Below are 22150 nucleotides of genomic sequence, written 5' to 3' on the forward strand. Positions count from 1 at the left end.
GTGATGGTTTTGGGAACAGCACAGGCAGTTAGGGGTTGAGTTAGGGTTTAGGAACAGAGTAGAGGGGGAGTTGGAGGTCAGGGGCAGTGAATGAAGATTCAGGTGCAAGAGTTGGTGGTGGAATACTCCCAAGTCAAAGGCCAGTGATCCCCTGGTACAGATGTACATCCCCAGGTTGTACATACTCCCAGACTTTATCAGCTTTGCCTCCAAATTCCACCCTACCCTTAAGTTCATTGAGACAAATTGTCTACCAATATCTTTTATAAAACTACTGACCCTCATCCCTATCTTGACTATACTTCTTCCCACCTGGTCACCTGTAAAAATGCCATTCCCTGTTCTTAGTTCCTTTGTCTCCACCACATCTGTTCTCAGGTTGAGGTTTTCCTCTCCAGAACATTAGAGATGTCCTCCACCCTCAAGGAACAGCATTTCCCTTTCTCCACCATTAATATTGCTCTCACCCACATCTCCTCCATTTCCTGGATATCTGCCTTCACCCCATCTTCCTGCAATTTTAATAGGGATAGAGTCCTTTTTGTCCTTACCAATCATGTTATTCTCTATAACTGGCACCGTTTTTAATGAGAGCCTACCACCAAACACTTCCTTACCTCCCCTCCCACTCTCAGCCTTCCACAGGGATAGCACTCTCTGTGATTCCCTTATCCATTCGATTGTCCCTACTAATCTCCCTGACACTTACCCCTGCAAGCAGGAGTGCTTCACCTGCCCATTCACCTCTTCTTTCACCTCCGTTCAGGGCCCTATACAGTCCTCCCAAGTGAGGCAACACTTCACCTGCAAGTCTTTTGGGATTGTCTCCTGCATCTGGTGCTCCTGATACAGTCTGCTCTACATCGAGCAGACCTGATGTAAATTAGAGGACCCCTTTATCGAGCAACCTTGCTGGCCAACCATTTTAGTTTCAATCCCCATTCCCGTTCTGACACACCGATCAATGGCCTCCTCTTTTGTCACAATGAGGCCACACTCAGGTTGGAGGAGCAACACCTCATTTTCTGTCTGCGTAGCCTCCAATCTGATGTTTTCCGTGGAGTGGATGTTTCCTATAGTTGGGAATTCTAGGACCATAGGGCTCAGCTTCAGAATAGATGGATGCCGATTTAGAATTGAGATGATAAGGAATTTCTTTAGCCAGAGGCTAGTGAACCTGTGGAATTCATTGCTACAGACATCTGTGTAGGCCAAGCCATTTGATATATTTAAATCAGAGGTTAATAGGTTCTTGATTAGTCAGGGTGTCAAAGATTACGGAAAGAAAGCAGGAGAATGGAGTTGAGAAGGATAACAAATCAGCCATGTTAGAATGGCAGGGCAGACTCGATGGGCTGAATAGTCTTTTTCTGCTCTTAGGGCTTATGGTCTGACGGTATGAACATCAATTTGTCTAACTTTTGGTAATTTCTCCCACTCCCTGTTCCCTCTTCTATCATTCCCCATTCCGGCTTACCCACTTAACTCTTTTCTTCTCATCTGCCTATCACCTCCTCCTTCCCTTTATCCCATGGTCCACTCTCTTCTCCTATCAGATTCCTTCTTCTTCAGCCCTTTACCCTTTTCATCTACCACCTTCCTGCTTCTCACTTCTTCCCCCCTCGCTCATCCACCTATCATCTATCTAGCTTATACTCCTTCCCCTCTCCCACATTCTTACTCTGGCTTCTTACCCCTTCTTTTCCAGTCTTGATGAAGGGTCTCAGCCTGAAACATCCATTGCTTATTCCTTTCCATAGGTGCTACCTGATCTGCTGAGTTCTTCCAGCATCCTGAGTGTGTTGCTCAACTTTTAGCACATTATTTAAATTTGAATAACTCAAAGTTCAAAGTAAATTTATTATCAAAGTACATAAATGTCACCATATAAAGTTTCATTGTCTTGAGGCGTACTCAGCTAAATCCATAGAATATGGATCTGTGTTGTCATTGCAGAGAGTCCAGAGGAGATTCACGAGGATGATTCCGGGAATGAAGGGGTTAGCATGATGAGCGTTTGGCAGCTTTGGGCCTGTACTCACTGGAATTTAGAAGAATGCGGGCATCTCTTTGAAATCTACCGAATGTTGAAAGGACTAGACCAGGTGGATGTGGAGAGGATGTTTCCTATGGTGGGGGTATCCAGAACCTGAGGGCATAGCCTCAAGATTGAGGGATGGCCCTTTAGAACAGAGGTGAGGAGGAATATTCTTAGCCAGAGAGTAGTAAATCTATGGAAGGCTGTGCCACAGACTGGGGTGGAGGCCAAGTCCATGGGTATATTTAAGGGAGAAGTTGATTGTTTCCTGATCAGTCAGGGCTTCAAAGGACATGGCGAAAAAGCAGGTGTATGGAGTTGAGTGGGATCCGATATTAGCCTTGATGGAATGGCGGAGCAAACTCGATGGGCTGAATGGCCTAATTTTGCTTCTATGTCTTCTGGACTTATGGTCTAATAATAACATTAACAGAATCAATGAAAGAACAGAACAACTTGGGCACTCAACTAGTGTGAAAAGGACAACACAGTGCAAATACAAAAATAAAGAAATAATAATAATTATAAATAAATAAGTGAGAACATGAGATAAAGAGTCCTTGAAAGTGAGTCCATAGGTTATAGGCATATTTCAATGATGGATCAAGTGAAATTGAATGAAGTTATCCTCTTTGGTTTAAGAGCTAAGGGGTAATAACTGTTACTGAACCTGTTGCTGTGAGTCCTGAGGCTCTTGTCAACACGTATAAACAAGCTGGAGGAACTCAGCAGGTCAGGCAGCATCCGTGGAAACGAGCAGTCAACATTTTGGGCCAAGACCCTTCATCAGGACTTCATCTTGTACCTTCTTCCTGGTGGCAGCAACGAGAAGAGGTGGTGGGGGTCCCAGATGATGGATGTTGCTTTCTTATGACGTGTTACATGTAGATGTGCTCAACGGTGAGGAGGCCTTTACCAGTGATGGACTGAGCCATATCCACTACTTTTTATATTCAAGGGCCTTGGTGTTTCCATAGCAGGCTGTGATGCAGCCAGTCAATATATCTCTACTACATATTTATAGAAGTTTGTCAGAGTTTTAGATGTTATGTCAAAGCTTCACGAACTCCTAAAGAAGCAGAGGTGCTGGCATGCTTTCTTCAGAATTGTACTTATTTGCTGGGCCCAGGTCAGGTCTCTGAAATAATAACAATGAAGAACTTAAAGTTACTGACCCTCTCCACCTCTGATCCTCTGATGAGGACTGGAAATGGACACTAAAACATCTGCAGATGCTGGAAATCCAAAGCAATGCACACAAGATGCTAGAGGAGCTCAGCAGGCCAGGCAGCAATTATGGGAAGGAGTAAGCAGTCAATGTTTCTGGCCGAGACCCTTCATCCTTATAGTTTTTTCCATAGATGCAGCTTGGCCTGCTGAATTCCTCCAGTATTTTGTGTGTGTTGATTTGGTTCATGGACCTCTGGTTTCCTCCTCCTGAAGTCAATAGTCAGTGCCTTGGTCTTGCTGACATTGAGTAAATTGTTGTTTTGGTAGCACCACTCAGTCAGATTTTCAATATCCCCCCCTTATGCTGATTTATCACCACAAAAATAGTGCTGTCATCAGCAAACTTGAATATGGCATTGGGGCTGTGGTTAGCTACGCAGTCATAAGTGTAAAGTGGGTACAGCAGGGGCTAAGCACACAACCTTTTGGTGCACCTGAGCGATAGAGATCATGGAGGAGAAGCTGTTGCCAATCCGAACTGACTGGGGTCTGCAAGTGAGGAAATTGAGGATCCAATTGTACAAGAAGGTATTGAGGCTTAGGTCTTGGAATTTATAGATTAGTTTTGTGGAGATGATGGTAATAATCTTAAATAAAATAGGTGCTTATTTATATAATGTATCCATGTTGACTAGGAATGAGTATGTACATTATTAGATCAATGACTAAGGAACTTTATCAGAAATCCACATTCTATTTACTAGAATTTACTGGACAGGAGCAAAAATGTGTGAAGTATTTCACATCATTTTCTAATACAATGTAAAGGTGAAATTAATGATAGTTGCACTGGATTATTTGATTAATAGGAAATTTAGTTACATAAAGTTACTATTTACTGAAGTTTTGGATTAGTTCTTGAAGGTGAAAAAATGAATGCATATGGAAAGAAGCAATGGAGATGAACAAATTGGACTGTTCTTGTGCAGGTTGTGAAGTGTTATTCAAGGTTACTTTTTCTTGGTGCTGCCTTAGTTAAGTGTCCAGTCATTACAACCACAAGGTTTATTTTGTGTTCAATAATGGCTTTAAATTAATTGAGAAACAATAAAATTATAATGTGGTATATTCATTTTGTGAATTTTACATTTTTAGATTTTGTTCACAGCAAAGAATTAAGTTTAATGTGTAAAATTACAATTAAAAAATATGCCATCCAATGGCTGAATTTTAACAGGCCAGGATTAAATATTTGAATCTACTTGCATTTTTTGTGCCCTATTAAAAAGTATCAAATATGGTCTTCAGTTAAATCCAGGTCTGAGTGCAGGTAGGAGAAGGCAGTGGAACATAATTCTGCTCTTTATGAATAGCTATAAACACAGCTACCCTGCTGCATGAAAGGACTATTCAAATTGCAAGTGAATTTCATATTTCCAATATCTAAGGTAAGGACATGTTCAGCACAGCTTTGTGGGCCGAAGGGCCTGTATTGTGCTGTAGGTTTTCCATGTTTCTATCTATTTCCACCATAGGAACAATAAACTCACCATAATTCCAGGACATAACCCAGTTCAGGACAAAGCATGATGTTGGAACTAAAATGATGTAAATTACCAAACAAAGTACAGATGCATAGCTGAATTCAGATTCTCAAGTTCAATCTTGTTTTGACCTCATTTACCCCATTTGGAATATTGGACCGTATTCCCTCTTTGCTGCCATAGAACAAAGTCCAAAGTTCAAGTTTAATTGTCATTTAGCCATGAACTCCCATGAATACCAAACCAATATGAGACAAACCAATAAGTATTTACTCCAGGGTGAATGTGCAAAACACAGTACCAACAGTCATGTATGGCACATATAAGATATCAGTAAATTACAGTCACACAAAAAAAATAGTCCAAGACCCTGAATCCCATGAATGTTAAAACAGTATGCAGTCGAATGCAATACAACTTGCCTTTTTCTGAGTGAACACTGGGTGGCAGCACTGACTCCAGTTTGGATGCTGCACGACATTGCCTCTGGTGGAGCGTACTGACTCCAATACCTCTCTCCTGGCCGGCTATAAACAGGTGACACTGTAGCTCGAAGCCAAGTCCTTGCCACAGCCAAGGTCATACAGCTGTCCCACCGTCAAACAATAAATCATTGAATAGGTATTGCAACATCCCACATTAACAACGTCCAATAGGGTGTTGTGATCGCAAGAAAAGTGACTAAGATGATCACTTGCGGTTAAACTGCACACCACCTTCGCATACCAACTCCTCTGATGTAGACAGCAGCAGAATCCACACTACGCCCAGCTCCTTCAGTTTCTCTGCCATTGCCACTGATGAGGTAGACCTGCAGTACTTTTAAGTTCTTAATGTCCAGCAGGGTCTTGCGATCATAAAAAAATGTTTAAAAAGGACAATAACGCCTTTGGCTAGCACCACAGAAGCTGCTGCAATTGACCGTGCCGCTGTCTTGCCAGAACAAATTTCACAATATATGTCAATGATAATAAACCTGATTCTGATCTTGAATGAATGCTGCATTATCTCTCATTGCTCCAATATCTGAAGCATTTCCAGCCATCACTGAGGCACAAATGATTCTGATGGTGGATGCCAAGAGGATGTTTCTCTGTGTGTGGGAAGCCTAGTTTGAGGATATAGCGTTTACCACTGAGGGCAGAGATGAAGAATATTTTTTTCCCAGTCAGTTGTGAAATTTGGAATTCTGTATCCCGGTGAGCTGTAGATACTGAGTATTTGAGGCTGAGAGAGATTTTTAGACTATAGAGAAATAGGGCTTCCTCCCCTTCCCCCACATCTTTTTTCCTTTTTATTTGGAATTGATGGTTATATGGACTGAATAAAAAAGAACAAAGCCAAGGATCTGATTAGTTATTACCTTATTGAATGGCAAAGTTGGCTTTAGATTCAATCCTGGACCCATTATTAATGTTTTAAATTAATCCTATGGACAGGGTATTACTTTGGATCAGTTGATTGGTCTGTGTCACTCACCCATTTTCTTAGAAATGCTGGAAGCAATGGAACTATCTGAGAAGTTGAAAGGCTTCTTAGTTGCAAGTCATAGCAAAATTACTTCCTCTCCCATATAGCCCACACTGCTTTGAGTGGGAATGTCAGTATAAATGTGATTTTTCTGCTGGTTGCAATGATTAGTACAAGTATTTTTTTTAGCCTGACCTTTTGACTAGCTGATTCCAATTTCTCCCTGCTTTGCAGCTGTATTTAAATTTATTCCAATTGTAATCCTGTGCTATTTAGAGATGATTAGAGGTCTTAAGTACTGAAGAGGTACTCTCACATTACTACTCTCACATTTGCTTTGCTTGTTTTTGGACTTAGTGCACCTTAGCTGGGTAAATACTTGTGAGAAGCACACTTGTTTTTAAGAGATTTAATGAGCATTTTAAATACTGTAACTTGCAGTTGATGTAACCCTTAATGCCAATTGGCTTTGCTTCTTCATTTCTGGATGATATTACCGGTAGTAACTACCATTGTAAACACCAAGACTTGGGCCTCAATACTCCCTTGTGCAAATGGATCCTGGATTTCCTCACTTGTAGACCCCAGGCAGTTCGATTGGCAAAAACATCTCCTTCACAATCTCCATCAGCACAGGAGCATCACAGGGATGTGTATTTAGACTCCTGCTCTACTTGCTTTGCACCCAATGACCGTGTGGCTGAGTACAGCTCCAACACCATATACAAGTTTGCTGATGGCACCACTGTTGAGGGCCATATCAAAGGAGGTGATGAATCAGCATTCAGGAGGGAGATTGAAAACTTGGCCAAGTGGTGTAATAACAACAAACTTTCACTCAATGTCAGTAAGACCAAAGAACTGATTGTAGACTTCAGGAGAGGGAAGCCAGAGGTCCAATGAGTCAGTAATCATTGGAGGATTAGAGGTGGAGAGGGTCAGTAACTTTAAATTCCTGGATATCACTATCTCAGAGGACCTGTCTTGGACCCACCATATAAATATTATTGTCAAGAAAGCATGACAGTGCCTCTACTTCCTGCAGAGGTTCAGCATGTCATCAAAAACCTTGGCAAACTTCTATAGGTGTGTGGTGCAAAGTGTGCTGACTGGCTGCATCATGGCCTGACATGGCAACATCAATGCCTTTGAGTGGAAAATCCTACAAAAGATAGTGGATTTGGCCCAGTACATCATGGGTAAAACCTTCCCATCCATTGAACACATTTACATGAAATTTTGCTGTAGAAAAGCAGCGTTGATCATCAAAGATCCTCACCATCCAGGCCATGCTCTTTCCTCACTGCTGTCATCAGGTAGAAGGTACAGATGCCTCAGGACTCGCACCAGCAGGTTCTAGAACAGTTACTACTGCTCAACCATCAGGCTCTTGAACAAAACGGGATAGCTACACTCATTTAAGGACTCTGTTATATTGGATTACTTCTTGCTCGTTATTTATTGCTATTTATTTATATCTGCATTTGCACAGATTATTTACAGTTTACAGTTACTGTTCTATAGATTTGCTAAGTATACTCGCAGAAAAAGAATCTCAGGGTTGTATGTGGTGACATGTATGTACTCTGATAATAAATTTTACTTTGAACTTTAAACATAGATACTTTAATTTATAGGAATTAGAATCAGGTTCAATTCATTGCTTCAGCACAATTGGAAGCCTTATTTGGCTTGTCACAGATTAATATAGCAGATTAATCTGCTATATACCATTTAATATTTTAAAGAAAATGGAAGCAAATTGCTCCTCAGGCTCCTAATTCAGAATTAGTCAACATAAAGTAGTTTTAGCTATATATTTGTGGATTATCTCAGATGAATTCAGTTAAAACAGATAATTGTAATTTAAATTGAGAGTTTGGACTTGTGGTTCTTTGCTTCATATTCAGATGCTAACTTTTATGACTCAGAGACTAAGGCTAGAGATAATAGCCCTATTTTTCTTTCCAGGATAATAATAATGGTAATGAAATGTCAGCATTATTTTCATTCCCCCATGAAGCTACAACTTTGAGATTTTGCTGAAATTTAGAAACGAGATGTAACTGAGTCACAACAGGAGACTGTTGCCTGACTATAGACTTTAATGAAGTTTGTCAGAGGGAAGTTTTGCCTAATTAGCCTACAAATGCCAAATTAACTGGAGAATATTGTGTGGAGTATCAGGAGGGCAAACGGGGTTATTGAATAGATGTGATTAGCAAAATAAGTCTCATGTTAGAGTTTGCTGATTTTAACAGAGCTTGGACCATTATTAACTTACTTTAAATCTTTGAAAGTTAATAAAAATGATCAAACTGGCATTTAGTTTATACAAAGGCATTTAAAAGTTCTAATAGTTAAATAGAGTGGGAGGTATGGTTACATATTCTGGAGCTGTTTTCAGAGCATTTCAACTGAAATGTGTTCAGAAACATTGAATTGTCATTTGCAGTTGCACAGAGCAGATACTATGAATGATAAATGAAAAACAACAAAAGCTAAAAAATAATAAGCGTGACAGTCTTATTCACGTGATAGTATACTTTCACACATTATTTACATTTTGACCTGTGCTCTGCCCTGACTGAACAGATTCTACTTTCACTTTGTACTTCTGATTGATGGCTCCAATCCATATTTATGTTTGTTGACACTACTGCTGTTGTTGGCTGAATCAAAAGCGGTAAGGAATTGGCATATAGAATAGAGATTGAAAGTCTTGATTAGTGGTGCCACAACAACTCTTCACTCAACATCAGCAACGCCAAAGAGCTGATTATCGACTACAGGAGGAAGATGGTCCATTTGCCAGTCTGCAATAGGGAACGGAGAGTGGGGAGGGAGGATCAATAGCTATAAATTTAACATATCAGAGGATCTATCCTGAGACCAGCACATCAATACCATCACAAAGAAGGCACAACACCCCTTCTACATTCTTAGATTCAACACATCACCAAAATACTTATAACAAATATCTATTGATGCACTGTGTACCACCCCAGCTTTATATCACAGATTTTAAAAACTGATATTATTGGACATAAAGCAGTATAGCACAATAACAGGCCCTTCAACCCACAATGTAATTCGGCATAATGCCATGGTAAGCTACCTCTGGCTGTACAAGATCTGTATTTTTGCATTTCCTACATATTCATGTGTCTTAAACACCACTAATATACGTATCTGCTTCCACCACTCCTCCCCTAACCCATTACAACCAGACACCACTCTCTTTGTCAAAAAAACTTGCTCTGTACATATCCTTTAAATTTTGCCTCATTCACCTTAAATGGATCTTCTCTACTACTTGATATTTCTACCCAGCGAAAAAGATTCTGAGGGGCTATCTATGCCTCTAAGAGGTAACTCCTCAGCCTCCAATGCTCCAGGGAAATCAACCTAAGTTTATGTGATCACAACTCTATCTCCTTTACCATAGCATTGGAGAGAGATAGGAACAGACAAGTTAGGAAAGCGTTTAATTGGAGTAAGGAGAAATATGGGGCTATCAGGCAGGAACGTTGAATCATAAATTGGAAATAGATGTTCTCAGGGAAATGTACGGAAGAAATGTGGCAAATGTTCAGGGGATTTTTGCGTGGAGTTCTGCATGGGTATGTTTCAATGAGACAGGGAAAGGATGGTAGGATACAGGAACCGTGATGTATAAGGGCTGTTGTAAATCTAGTCAAAAAGAAAAGAGCTTACAAAAGGTTCAAAAAACTAGATATTAGAGAGCTGGAAGATTATAAGGCTAGCAGGAAGGAGCTCAAGAAAGAAATTAGGAGAGCCAGAAGGGGCCATGAGAAGGCCTTGGCAGACAGGATTAAGAAAAACTCCAAGGCATTTTACAAGTATATTAAGAGCATGACGATAAGATGTGATAGAAAAGGACCAATCAAGTATGACAGTGGAAAAGTGTGTATGGAACTGGAGGAGACAGCAGAGGTACTTAATGAATACTCTGCTTCAGTCTTCACTACGGAAAAAGATCTTGGTGATTGTAAGGATGACTTACAGCGGACTGAAAAGCTTGAGCATGTAGATATTAAGAAAGAGGATGTGCAGGAGCTTTTGCAAAGCATCAAGTTGGATAAGTCACCAGGACAGCACAAAATGTACCCCAGGCTACTGTGGGAAGTGAGGGAGGAGATTGCTGAGCCTCTAGTGATGATCTTTGCATCATCAATGGCGACGGGAGAGGTTCCGGAGGATTGGAGGGTAGTGGATGTTGTTCCATTATTCAAGAAAGGGAGCAGAGATAGCCCAGGAAATTATAGACCGGTGAATCTTACTTCAGTGGTTGGTAATTTGATGGAGAAGATCCTGAGAGGCAGGATTTACGAACAATTGGAGAGCCATAATATCAGAATCAGAATCAGAATCAGACTTTAATCACCAAGTACCTATGCACATACAAGGAATTTACTTCCGGCAGATGTTGTCTCTCTGCTCATAACAATAATAATGATAAATATAAATGAAAATATAGATTATACATACAGGTAGTGCAATCCAAGTAATAGTTAGCCGACAGTTAACCGGCAGTTAACTGTTCAGCAAAGTGACCGCGGTAGGGAAAAAACTTCTCCAATGCCTATTAGTCTTAATCTGGAGGGATCTGAAGCGCCTACCAGACGGAAGCAGATCAAACAGTCCGTGCACAGGATGGGAGGAGTCCTTTATGATGTTCCCCGCCCTCTTCTTCAACCTGGAAGAGTACAGGTCCACAATAGAGGGCAGGGAGGCTCCAATGATGCGCTCGGCAGTCCTCACTGTGCGCTGTAGTCTGGTTCTATCCTGCTTGGTGGCGGCTCCAAACCACACAATGATGGAGGTGCACAGGACAGACTCAATGACTGCAGTGTAGAACTGCAGTAGCAATTCCTGAGGCAGACTGTATTTCCTCAAGAGCTGCAGGAAATACATCCGCTGCTGGGCCTTCTTCAGGATGGAGCTGATGTCTTGCTCCCACTTCAGATCCTGAGAGATGGTGGTTCCCAGGAACCTGAAGTTCTCCACGGTGGACACAGGGCTGCTGAGGACTGTGAGGGGAGACATAGCGGGGGGATGTCTCCTGAAATCCACTATCATCTCCTTTGTCTTGAGCGCGTTCAGCTCCAGATTGTTCTGAATGCACCAGAGCGCCAGTTGGTCCACCTGCTGTCGATATGCAGACTCATCACTATTCTGGATGAGTCCGATGACGGTAGTGTCGTCTGCAAACTTCAAAAGCTTCACATAGGGGTTATATGATTAGGAATAGTCAGCATGGCTTTGTCAAAGGCAGGTCGTGCCTTACGAGTCTGATTGAATTTTTTGAGGATGTGACTAAACACTGTAATGAAGGTAGAGCCGTAGATGTAGTGTATATGGATTTCAGCAAGGCATTTAACAAGTTATCTCATGCAAGGTTTATTGAGTGAGGGTAGAAAGGAGGTATGGGATCCAAGGGGAAATTGCTTTGTGGATCCAAAACTGGACAGAAGGCAAAGAGTGGTTGTAAACAGGTCATATTCTGCATGGAAGTTGGTCACCAGTGGTGTGCCTCTGGGATCTGTTCTGGGACCCCTACTATTCATGATTTTTATAAATGATCTGGGTGAAGAAGTGGAAGGATAGGCTGATGACACAAAGGTTGGAGGTGTTGTGGATAGTGTGGAGGGTTGTCAGAGGTTACAGCGGGACATTGATAGGATGCAAAAATGGACTGAGAAGTGGCAGATGGAGTTCAATCCAGATAAGTGTGAAGTGGTTCATTTTGGTAGGTCAAATATGATGGCAGAATATAGTATTAATGGTAAAACTCTTGGCAGTGTAGAGGATTAGAGGGATCGTGAGGTCCAGGTCCATAGGACACTCAATGCTGCTGCGCAGGTTGACTCTGTGGTTACATAGAAACATGGAAAATGGGTGCAGGAGTAGGCCATTTGGCCCTTTGAGCCTGCACCGCCATTCAGTATGATCATGGCTGATCATCCAACTCAGAACCCTGTACCTGCTTTCTCTCTATACCCCCTGATCCATTTAGCCACAAGGGCCATATCTAACTTCCTCTTAAATATAGCCAATGAACCGGCCTCAACTGTTTCCTGTGGCAGAGAATTCCACAGATTCACCACTCTCTGTGTGAAGAAGTTTTTCCTCATCTCGGTCCTAAAAGGCTTCCCCTTTATCCTTAAACTGTGGCCCCTCGTTCTGGACTTCCCCAACATCGGAAACAATCTTCCTGCATCTAGCCTGTCCAATCCCTTTAGAATTTTATACGTTTCAATAAGATCCCCCCTCAATCTTCTAAATTCCAGTGAGTATAAGCCTAGTCGATCCAGTCTTTCTTCATATGAAAGTCCTGCCATCCCAGGAATCAATCTGGTGAACCTTCTCTGTACTCCCTCTATGGCAAGAATGTCCTTCCTCAGATTAGGGGACCAAACCTGCACACAATATTCTAGGTGTGGTCTCACCAAGGCCTTGTACAACTGCAGTAGAACCTCCCTGCTCCTGTACTGAAATCCTTTTGCTATGAATGCCAACATACCATTTGCCTTTTTCACCGTCTGCTGTACCTGCATGCCCACCTTCAATGACTGGTGTACAATGACACCCAGGTCTCGTTGCATCTCCCCTTTTCCTAATCGGCCACCGTTCAGATAATAATCTGTTTTCCTGTTCTTGCAACCAAAGTGGATAACCTCACATTTATCCACATTAAATTGCATCTGTCATGAATTTGCCCACTCACCTAACCTATCCAAATCACCCTGCATCCTCTTAGCATCCTCCTCACAGCTAACACCGCCGCCCAGCTTCGTGTCATCCGCAAACTTGGAGATGCTGCATTTAATTCCCTCGTCTAAATCAGTAATATATATTGTAAACAACTGGGGTCCCAGCACTGAGCCTTGCGGTACCCCACTAGTCACTGCCTGCCATTCTGAAAAGGTCCCATTTACTCCCACTCTTTGCTTCCTGTCTGCCAACCAATTCTCTATCCACATCAATACCATACCCCCAATACCGTGTGCTTTAAGTTTACACACTAATCTCCTGTGTGGGACCTTGTCAAAAGCCTTTTGAAAATCTAAATATACCACATCCACTGGCTCTCCCCTATCCAATCTACTAGTTACATCTTCAAAAAATTCTATAAGATTCATCAGACATGATTTTTCTTTCACAAATCCATGCTGACTTTGTCCGATGATTTCACCTCTTTCCAAATGTGCTGTTATCACATCTTTGATAACTGACTCTAGCATTTTCCCCACCACCAATGTCAGACTAACCGGTCTATAATTCCCCGGTTTCTCTCTCCCTCCTTTTTTTAAAAAGTGGGGTTACATTAGCCACCCTCCAATCCTCAGGAACTAATCCAGAATCTAAGGAGTTTTGAAAAATTATCACTAATGCATCCACTATTTCTTGGGCTACTTCCTTAAGCACTCTGGGATGCAGACCATCTGGCCCTGGGGATTTATCTGCCTTTAATCCCTTCAATTTACCTACACCACTTCCCTACTAACATGTATTTCCCTCAGTTCCTCCATCTCACTAGACCCTCGGTCCCTTACTATTTCCGGAAGATTATTTATGTCCTCCTTAGTGAAGACAGAACCAAAGTAGTTATTCAATTGGTCTGCCATGTCTTTGTTCCCTGTGATCAATTCACCTGTTTCTGACTGTAAAGGACCTACATTTGTCTTGGCCAATCTTTTTCTTTTCACGTATCTATAAAAGCTTTTACAGTCAGTTTTTATGTTCCCTGCCAGCTTTCTCTCATAATCTTTTATCCCTTTCCTAATTACGAAATTAGGAAAAGGTTACGAAAGCATACAGTGCATTGACCTTCATCAATCATGGGATTGAGTTTAGGAGCTGAGAGGTAATGTTGCAGCTATATAGGACCCTGGTCAGACCCCACTTGAAGTACTGTGCTCAGTTCTGGTCGCCTTACTATAGGAAGGATGTGAAAGCCATAGAAAGGGTGCAGAGGAGATTTACAAGGATGTTGCCTGGATTGGGGAGCATGCCTTATGAGAATAGGTTGAATGAACTCGGCCTTTTTCCTTGGAGCAACGGAGGATGAGAGGTGACCTGATAGAGGTATACAAGATGATAAGAGGCATTGATTATGTGGATAGTCAGAGGCTTTTTGCCAGGGCTGAAATGGCTAGCCTGAGTGGGCACAGTTTTAAGGTGCTTGGAAGTAGGTACAGAGGAGATTTCAGGGGTAAGGTTTTTATGCAGAGAGTGGTGAGTGCGTGGAATGGGCTGCCAACAACAGTGGTGGGGGCAGGTACGATAGGGTCTTTTAAGAGCCAGGTATATGGAACTCAGAAAAATAGAGGGCTATGGGTAACCCTAGGTAATTTCTCAGGTAAGGACATGTTTGACACAGCTTTGTGGGCCAAAGGGTCTATATTGTGTTGTAGGTTTTCTATGTTTCTATGTTTATTCAGCCTCTTTTTGTAGCTCATACCTCAATCCAGGGAGCATCCTTGAAGTTTTTCCAGAGCTTCCATATCCTTCTCACAATGGGGTGACTAGAACTGCACACAATACTTTGAGTTTAACCTAAATGAAGTTTCATATGGCTTCAACAGGGCTTATTGACTCATTCTTAATCCCCTGACCAAAGAAGACCAGTATATCATATGTGTGACGGACATTGAGAAGTATTCAAAAACGATTAAAAATAGGGAATATTTTCAATAATTTTTAACAAATCATCTGAGAGGCAATGATTATACATTTTATTAAATTGAATTCAGGAATGTGTAAATTATTCATATTCAGGTTTTGTTTTAAAGCGCAGTTCAAACCAATCACTCAACAAGCCTTTTAAAAATTAACTATATTTTGTTAATTAACAATTGACAATCTTTCTTTTCCATTATTACTGAGATTTAAACGTGTTTTTATGATTAAGTGATCCTTAGCCTTGACTAAGCCACTAGATGGAAAGCTCCAATTTGGTTTATCTATTATTATTTTTCACACTGTGCCACATCATATGATGAAATTGTGAAGGTTATACATAACATTAATCTTTGCTAATTATACTGCAGTAAATAATCATCTAGAATTATCCTTTTTTTTTTGTTTATTACACTTTTATCCAGATGGAGTTTACAATTACAAAAACATGGGATAGTTCACCGGTCTCTCACAAGGGGATTGCTCTGTCACTCAAACCAGATGATGAAGGAATACTAATGGTGGTAGATGCCCCTTTCTTCAATGATCCTCCATCCCCAGCTGGTCCAAGAGGAAAATCTTACGATCATTTGTGGGATTATGAAGGTACAGCAAGCACCAGTTTTACCAAAATTTTATATTTGAAAACATAAGTATCAGCTTTTTTTTGATCAAGCGTCACTATTTTTGCACCAAAATGCAAATTTTAGTTCTATTTTTAATTTTTTCCATTACGACTTTTTCAGTTTTTATTTTCACAGAAGTAGTTTTATAGAAAGCTTATCATTATGTTGTTAAGAGACAAAATAAGATCAGATACTGAACACTGTGTCAGTATGCGTTGCTGTTGATCCTGTGACGCTGGAGAACTGCTGATAAGCTACTGTGTTTGTAGTTTCACATTCCAAGCTAGATTAACAAGAGTGTGTTCTACAGTACCAATGCCACGGTAGCATAGTGGTTAGTGTGATGCTATTAACATTCAGGGCATCGGAGATTGGAGCTCAATCCCGGCAGGCTCTGTAAAGTGTCTCTGTACGTCCTCCTATGGAATCTGCGGGTTTTCTTCAGATTCTCCAGTTTCCTTCCACAGTCCAAAGATACACCGGATAGGTTAATTGGTCGTTGTAAATTGTCCCGTAAGTAGATTCGGGTTAAATTGCGGTTTGTCGGGGTTGCTGGACAGTGCAACTCAGAGAGCTGGAGTGGTGTATTCCAAGCTGTATCTTTAAATAAATAAATAAGCAAGCTAGGAACGTACTGGAGGACAACTGGCAGTATGCCACATCTATGGAAAAGAGTACAGTCGACGTTTCGGGCTGAAACCCTGCAGCAGGACTGGAGAAAAAAGGCTGTGGAGTAGATTTAAAAGGTGGGGGAAGGGGAGAGAGAAACACAAGGTGATAGGAGAAACCTGGAGGAGAAGGGATGAAATAAAGAGCTGGAAGTTGATTGGTGAGAGAGACAGAAGGCCATGGAAGAAAGAATAGGGGGGGAGGAGCGCCAGAGGGAGGTGATGGGGCTGGTAAGGAGATAAGGTGAAAGAGGAAAAAGGGAATGGGAAATGGTGAAGCAGGGGGCATTGGGGGCATTACTGAAAGTGAGAGAAATCGATGCCCGAAACATCAACTGTACTCTTTTCCATAGATGCTGCCTAGCCTGCTGAGTTGCTCCAGCATTTTGTGCATGTTGCTTGGATTTCCAGCATCAGCAGATTTTCTCTTGTTTGATGTTAGAAATCCATTTCATTTGGAACTCACTACTTATCATTGAACTTGGAATTGGTAACCACGAAAATATATTTTTGAGCTTATTGCTGCAGATAATTCTGCAGAAATACTTGGCATTGGTAAATGGTATTGTAAGATGGAGCAGAATGCTCTAGAGACCTAAAGCTCTAATTCATATTGTAGAATTATTGATGGAAATGCTTTTTCAAAGCAGCACTGATGACTTTGGCAAGTTTACATTAAATGTGGTAATAAGTCTGTTTATTCCTCTAAGTTTACGTGCACAATAAATTTTTATCAAAGTGTCTGAATTTGCAATTAAAGTAATCAAACATAATAATTTAGTGGGGCACATTTTCTGAAGAATATTTTTAGATTCAAATGGCACTATCATTTATAAGCATTATTATCAGGGTTCTCTGCCAGATTCTGGTAGAGTTAGAATGTAGAACTGGGAACAGTACAACACAGCCCATGATGTTGAGCTGACCTTTTAACCTAATCCAAGATCAATCTAACCCTTCCCTCCTACAGAGCTCTCCATTTTTCTTTCATCCATGTGCCCATCTAAGCGCTCCTTAAATGTTGCTAATGTTTCTGCCTTTATCACCAATACCAGCAGTGCATTCCATGCATTCTGTGCCACTCTTTTGAAAAAATCTACCACTGACATCCTCCTGAAATTTCTTTCCTATCACCTTCAACATGTGTTTTCTCATATTAGCCATTGCCACCCTGGGAAAAAGGCACTTTCCGCCCACTTTATTTGTGTCTCTTATCATCTTATACACCTCAATCAAGGCACCTCTCATCCTTCTTCGCTCCAAAGAAAAAAGCCCTAGCTTGCTTAACTTTTCCTTATAAGTCATGTTTTCTAATTCAGACGGCATCCTGGTAAATCTCACAAAATACTGGAGTAACTCTGCAGGCAGCATTGATGGAAAAGAGTAAACAGTTGACATTTAGGGTTGAGACCCTTCATTGGGACCAGCAAAAAGAGATGAGAAGTCAGAGTAAGAAGGTGGGGGAGCAGAGGAAGAAGTACAAGGTAGTTGATAGGTGAAAGCGGGAGAAGCTGAGGGATGAAGTTAAGGGCTGGGAAGTTGATTGATGAAAGAGACAAAGGGCTGGAGGAATCTGATAGGAGAGGACAGAAAGGCATGGAAGAGGGAGAAGGGGGAGGAGCATCAGAGAGAGGCAATGGGCAGGTAAGGAGATAAAGTGAGAGAGTAAAATGGAAATGGGCAATGGTGCTGGAGGTGGGGTAGTTACCGGAAGTTCGAGAAATCAGTGTTCATGCTATCAGGTTGGAGGCTACACAGATGGAATATAAGGTGATGCTTCTCCAACCTAAGTATGACCTCATTGCGGCAGCAGTGGAGGCCATGGGTTAACATATTGGAATGGAAATGAGAAGTAGAATTGAAATGGGTGGCCACTGGGAGATCCTGCTTTTTCTGAAGGACGGAGCATAGGTGCTCAGCAAAGCATTCTCCCGGTCTATGTCAGGTCTCACCAATATATAGGAACCCATTCTGGGAGCACTGGATACATTAGATGACCCCGACAGACTCACAGGTGAAGTGTCACCTTGGGGCCGTGAGTGGTAGTGAGGGAGGAGATGTAGGGGCATGTATGGTACTTGTATTCCATGCTTTTCTGTCCTCTCTTCCTCTCTTATCAGATTCCCCCTTCTCCAGCCTTTTATCTCTTTCACTAATCGTCTCCCTAGCTTTTTACTTCACCTCCCCCCTGGTTTTACCTATCACCTACTACCTTGTGCTTCTTCCTCTGCTCCTCTCACCTTCTTACTCTGACTTCTCATCTCTTTTTTTCCAGTCCTGATGAAGGGTCTCAGCCTGAGATATCGGCTATTTACTCTTTTCCATAGAAGCTGCCTGGCCTGCTGAGTTCCTCCAGCATTTTGTGTTTATTACTTTGATTTCCAGCATCTGCGGATTTTTTCTTGTTTGTGATCCTGATAAGTTTCCTTTCTACCCTCACTAAAGCTTCCACATCCTTGAGGAAATCACAACTGAATGCAATACTCCAGAGTTTTGTAGATAGAGCTGCAACATTACCTTGCGGCTCTTGAGCTCAATCACTGTTTAGTGAGGATCAACATAGCAATCGTGGCAGCTTTCAGAGGCTTTGGACTTTGGTCCCGCGATGTCTCTGATCCTCCACACTGTGACGAATCTTGTCATTAACTTTGTACTTTGCCTTCAAGTTTGACCTTCCAAAGTGTATCACTTCACACTTTAACACATTGAGCTCTCAGCCCAGCACTGCATCTTATCAATGTCCCTATGATAACGTTTAATTATTTATGCCAACCTGTTTTAGTTATTAATTTTAAAAAGTAACTTCACTGATATTCACTGTCAATCAACCTCAGGGAGTAAACAGGCATGGAGTCTATTCTGTTGAGTTCATTATTTGTTTAAGAAATGTCATATTTAAAAGAAAAAAATATTCCTTATTTATTTCTGTCTTGTTATTACTTTCTAATCTTGTTTATGTTTGTTCATATTTTTCACCCTCATTCTCTCATTTAGATCCCATTTAGATCCCATGTTCTTGTTATTATTGGCAGAAATTTGAGTTGAAGGGGACAGATAAAGTTTAAGTTGTAAGCTCAGTGAACTGAAGCAAATTTTGGACCTTGGTCTAAAATCTTGAATACAGAGGAGCCCATGGTCTTGGGTGCTGGCTGAACATCCTGCATATTAACGCTGGTCTGTTGTCAAGACTTTATTCAGTAATATAAATAGTTACATAATGTTTTGAAAATTGCTTTCTTCAGCCTTAGCTTTTTAATTTTTCTGTGTTTGATAGTTGTGGAAGCATTTTTCTTGAATAGCTGCAAAGAACTGTATCTTGAAGTGGAACTCTGTCCGTGAGTATCAATATTTTTCTCACACTTGAATGCTGTGGATAGTTTAGAATCTCTGTATTGTAATCTATGCAGGCCTAGAAATTTACTTGTGTTGCACTGGGAAAAAAAAGTGACACTGCATAGGTGAAAATTATGTTGATGGGCCATTAAGGAATTTTATTCATGTTTATAGATGCATCAATGCTGGTCATTAACAGCTGGTCTTTTTGGTGCAATATTTTCCAGTTCTATAGTATTAGTATCCTGCTAGGTAAACTGCTATTAGCAGCAGTACTATGCTCATTGGTGTCTCCAGTGTGATGCTTAAGCACAATGGACTACAAAATAACTGTTTGCTGCTCACTCACAGAAGAATCAGCCTTTCCTAATGCTGAACTGCACTGTAGTGCAGTTTAAATGGCCAGTTACACATTTGATGTAGAAATAGACGGCACATTGCAAAACTGTACAAAAGGAACCTTGGGTAAAATGACCAACATGTGAATCAGCTGGCAAAATTAAATGACCTGAAATGTTAGGAGAAACTCTGTAGTTAGAATGTGATTCTGTCTTTGGCAGATGAGAAGTAATCAAAAAAACAGAATAAGAACACGTGGCAAAAGAGACAATGCTCAACACTTTATCCTGCCACACAAGCTACCCTTCCATAGTCCTCACTCGCATCTATGACACCTGTAGGAGAGGGGCCAAGTTCAGATTAGCTATGATTTTAGCAAATAACAGAGCTTGAGGGGTCAAATAACTTACTCTTGCTCCTATTACTTTTCTGTTCTTACTAAAATATTCCATTGACTTCAGCTAAAGTACAGTAAGCCTAAGGTCTTTAACACTTATTCTTGTTCGTTGATCCCAGAAAATTAGACACAGAGATTTGTAATACTTCTATCATGTCACACTTTTGCATGTTAAGATTACATTTCTGTGAAAAATAAGCATGAACAAAAATGTGAAATTTAAAGTTTTGTTATTCTGTGTTCCTTGTGTGTACCACATAACTGTACCATTTACAATATTTTGATTTATGTTTGAGTTGCCTGTGTGGTCTACTGAATCAGAATCAGAATTAAGTTTATTATCACTGACATTCAATATGTCATGAAATTTGCTGCTTTGTGTCAATAGTCCAATGCAAGACATTGTTACGAACTCCGTAACTGGGTCACTTACCAGCAAAGATAGAGACGTCCGTTGAAGTCTGATGATACTATTTTTAATAGTATTTATTAGTAAAAATACACAAAAATAATATCAATGCAAATATACAGATAATGTACGTCGTCAATACTAAATCTAAAAGTGCGGGTATAATAATCAATAAGAAATAGCTCTATCGTTGTCTAGGGGATAATGTATTGTCCAATGGAAATATAAAGTTCGCTGCAGTTCCACAAGCTGCCGTCTTTTGGTTGTCACTGTGTTGCAATTGTTGGAGAGAGAGAGAGAGAGAGATAATGGGAACATTTACTGCTACGGATTTTTCCAACCTTCCTTTATGATTTCGATCCGTCAGGTTTTTCGTTGTTGTGGCCGTTCAATTGTGACCTCTCCTTTAGCTAAACCGTTCTTCCGTGGTGAGCTCGCCACCCAGGCAAGGGAGGACACACACGAGCCCCCACCAGCTTTTGCTATAAAACGCTGTCACGGGATTTCTAGCATTTCTCCTGGTGCGTCTAAAGGGGTGTTCCCCCAGACCCCTCTTTTATCCTTACTCACGGGGTCTCAGATGTCAATCAGGTTGGGATGATGCAATCCCTCAACCAGACCACTCTGGTTGTCCCCTGAGGGGTTTCAATGAATAGTACAGTACTCAATACACAATTCCGTCTCCAAGAGACAATGGCCGTTATCAGTGGTTCCATTCCGCTGAGGTCAGGACACATTCCAAACCTTGTGTATTCTGAGTGTCTCTCTCTCATTTCCTGGGTCCCAGACCCGAAATAATAGCAATCTTGCGATTCTCAAAAAGGAGGGGGCAACTTTGTACCCTTCGGCCCCTCAGAGTTGCTTCACATTCGTAACAACATTAAAAATTACTTTTAAGTTACAATTGAAAAAAAATAAAATCAATTAAAGATGCAAAAAAGGAAGGAAATGAGTTCATTGAGTGTTCAGGTAGTCTGATGATGGAGGAGAAAAAGCTATTTCTAAGACATTGAGTATGCATTTCAAGTTCCTGTACCTCCTCTCTGATGCTAGAAGTGAGAGGAGGGCACGTCCTCAATGGTGAGGGTTGTTAGTGAGGCACCACCTTTCGAAGTGTCCTTGAAGGTGGGGAGGTTTGTTCTCGTGATATTAGCTACAAGAACAGGTCAGAGACTGGGTATTCCACAGCAAGTGACTCACCTCCTTTCCACTATCTACATGGTACAAGTTCAGGAGAGTAATGGAATATCCTTCACTTGCATGGATGAATGCAGCTTCAACAACTTTCAAGATGCTCAACATAGTGCAAGACAAAACCAGCCCTCATGAGCGGCCCTCCATTCACTGCCCTTAGTACTCATTTTCTCCACCATTGGTGCACATAGGTTACAGTATCATTTACAGAATGTACTAGTTGATGCCCATCTTCCAACCTGTGCCACGAAGAAGG

General features: G+C 41.2%; 1 protein-coding gene across 3 annotated transcripts in view; it reads left to right on the forward strand.

Moving 5' to 3' along the window:
• Nucleotides 1-22150, forward strand: part of c4h4orf33 (chromosome 4 C4orf33 homolog) — a 55908-nt gene that overhangs the window by 15700 nt on the left and 18058 nt on the right. For all 3 annotated transcript variants that reach the window (XR_012098622.1, XR_012098623.1, XM_073042683.1), the window contains exons 2-3: nt 15354-15534; nt 19497-19557. Coding sequence is in view for 1 of the 3 variants with exons in the window: in XM_073042683.1 (XP_072898784.1) it covers nt 15354-15534; nt 19497-19557 (242 nt within the window). In the remaining 2 variants the exon portion in view is untranslated. The remainder of the gene's footprint in view (nt 1-15353; nt 15535-19496; nt 19558-22150) is intronic.

Source organism: Hemitrygon akajei, chromosome 4 (assembly GCF_048418815.1).
Source record: "Hemitrygon akajei chromosome 4, sHemAka1.3, whole genome shotgun sequence".
Lineage (NCBI taxonomy): Eukaryota > Metazoa > Chordata > Chondrichthyes > Myliobatiformes > Dasyatidae > Hemitrygon > Hemitrygon akajei.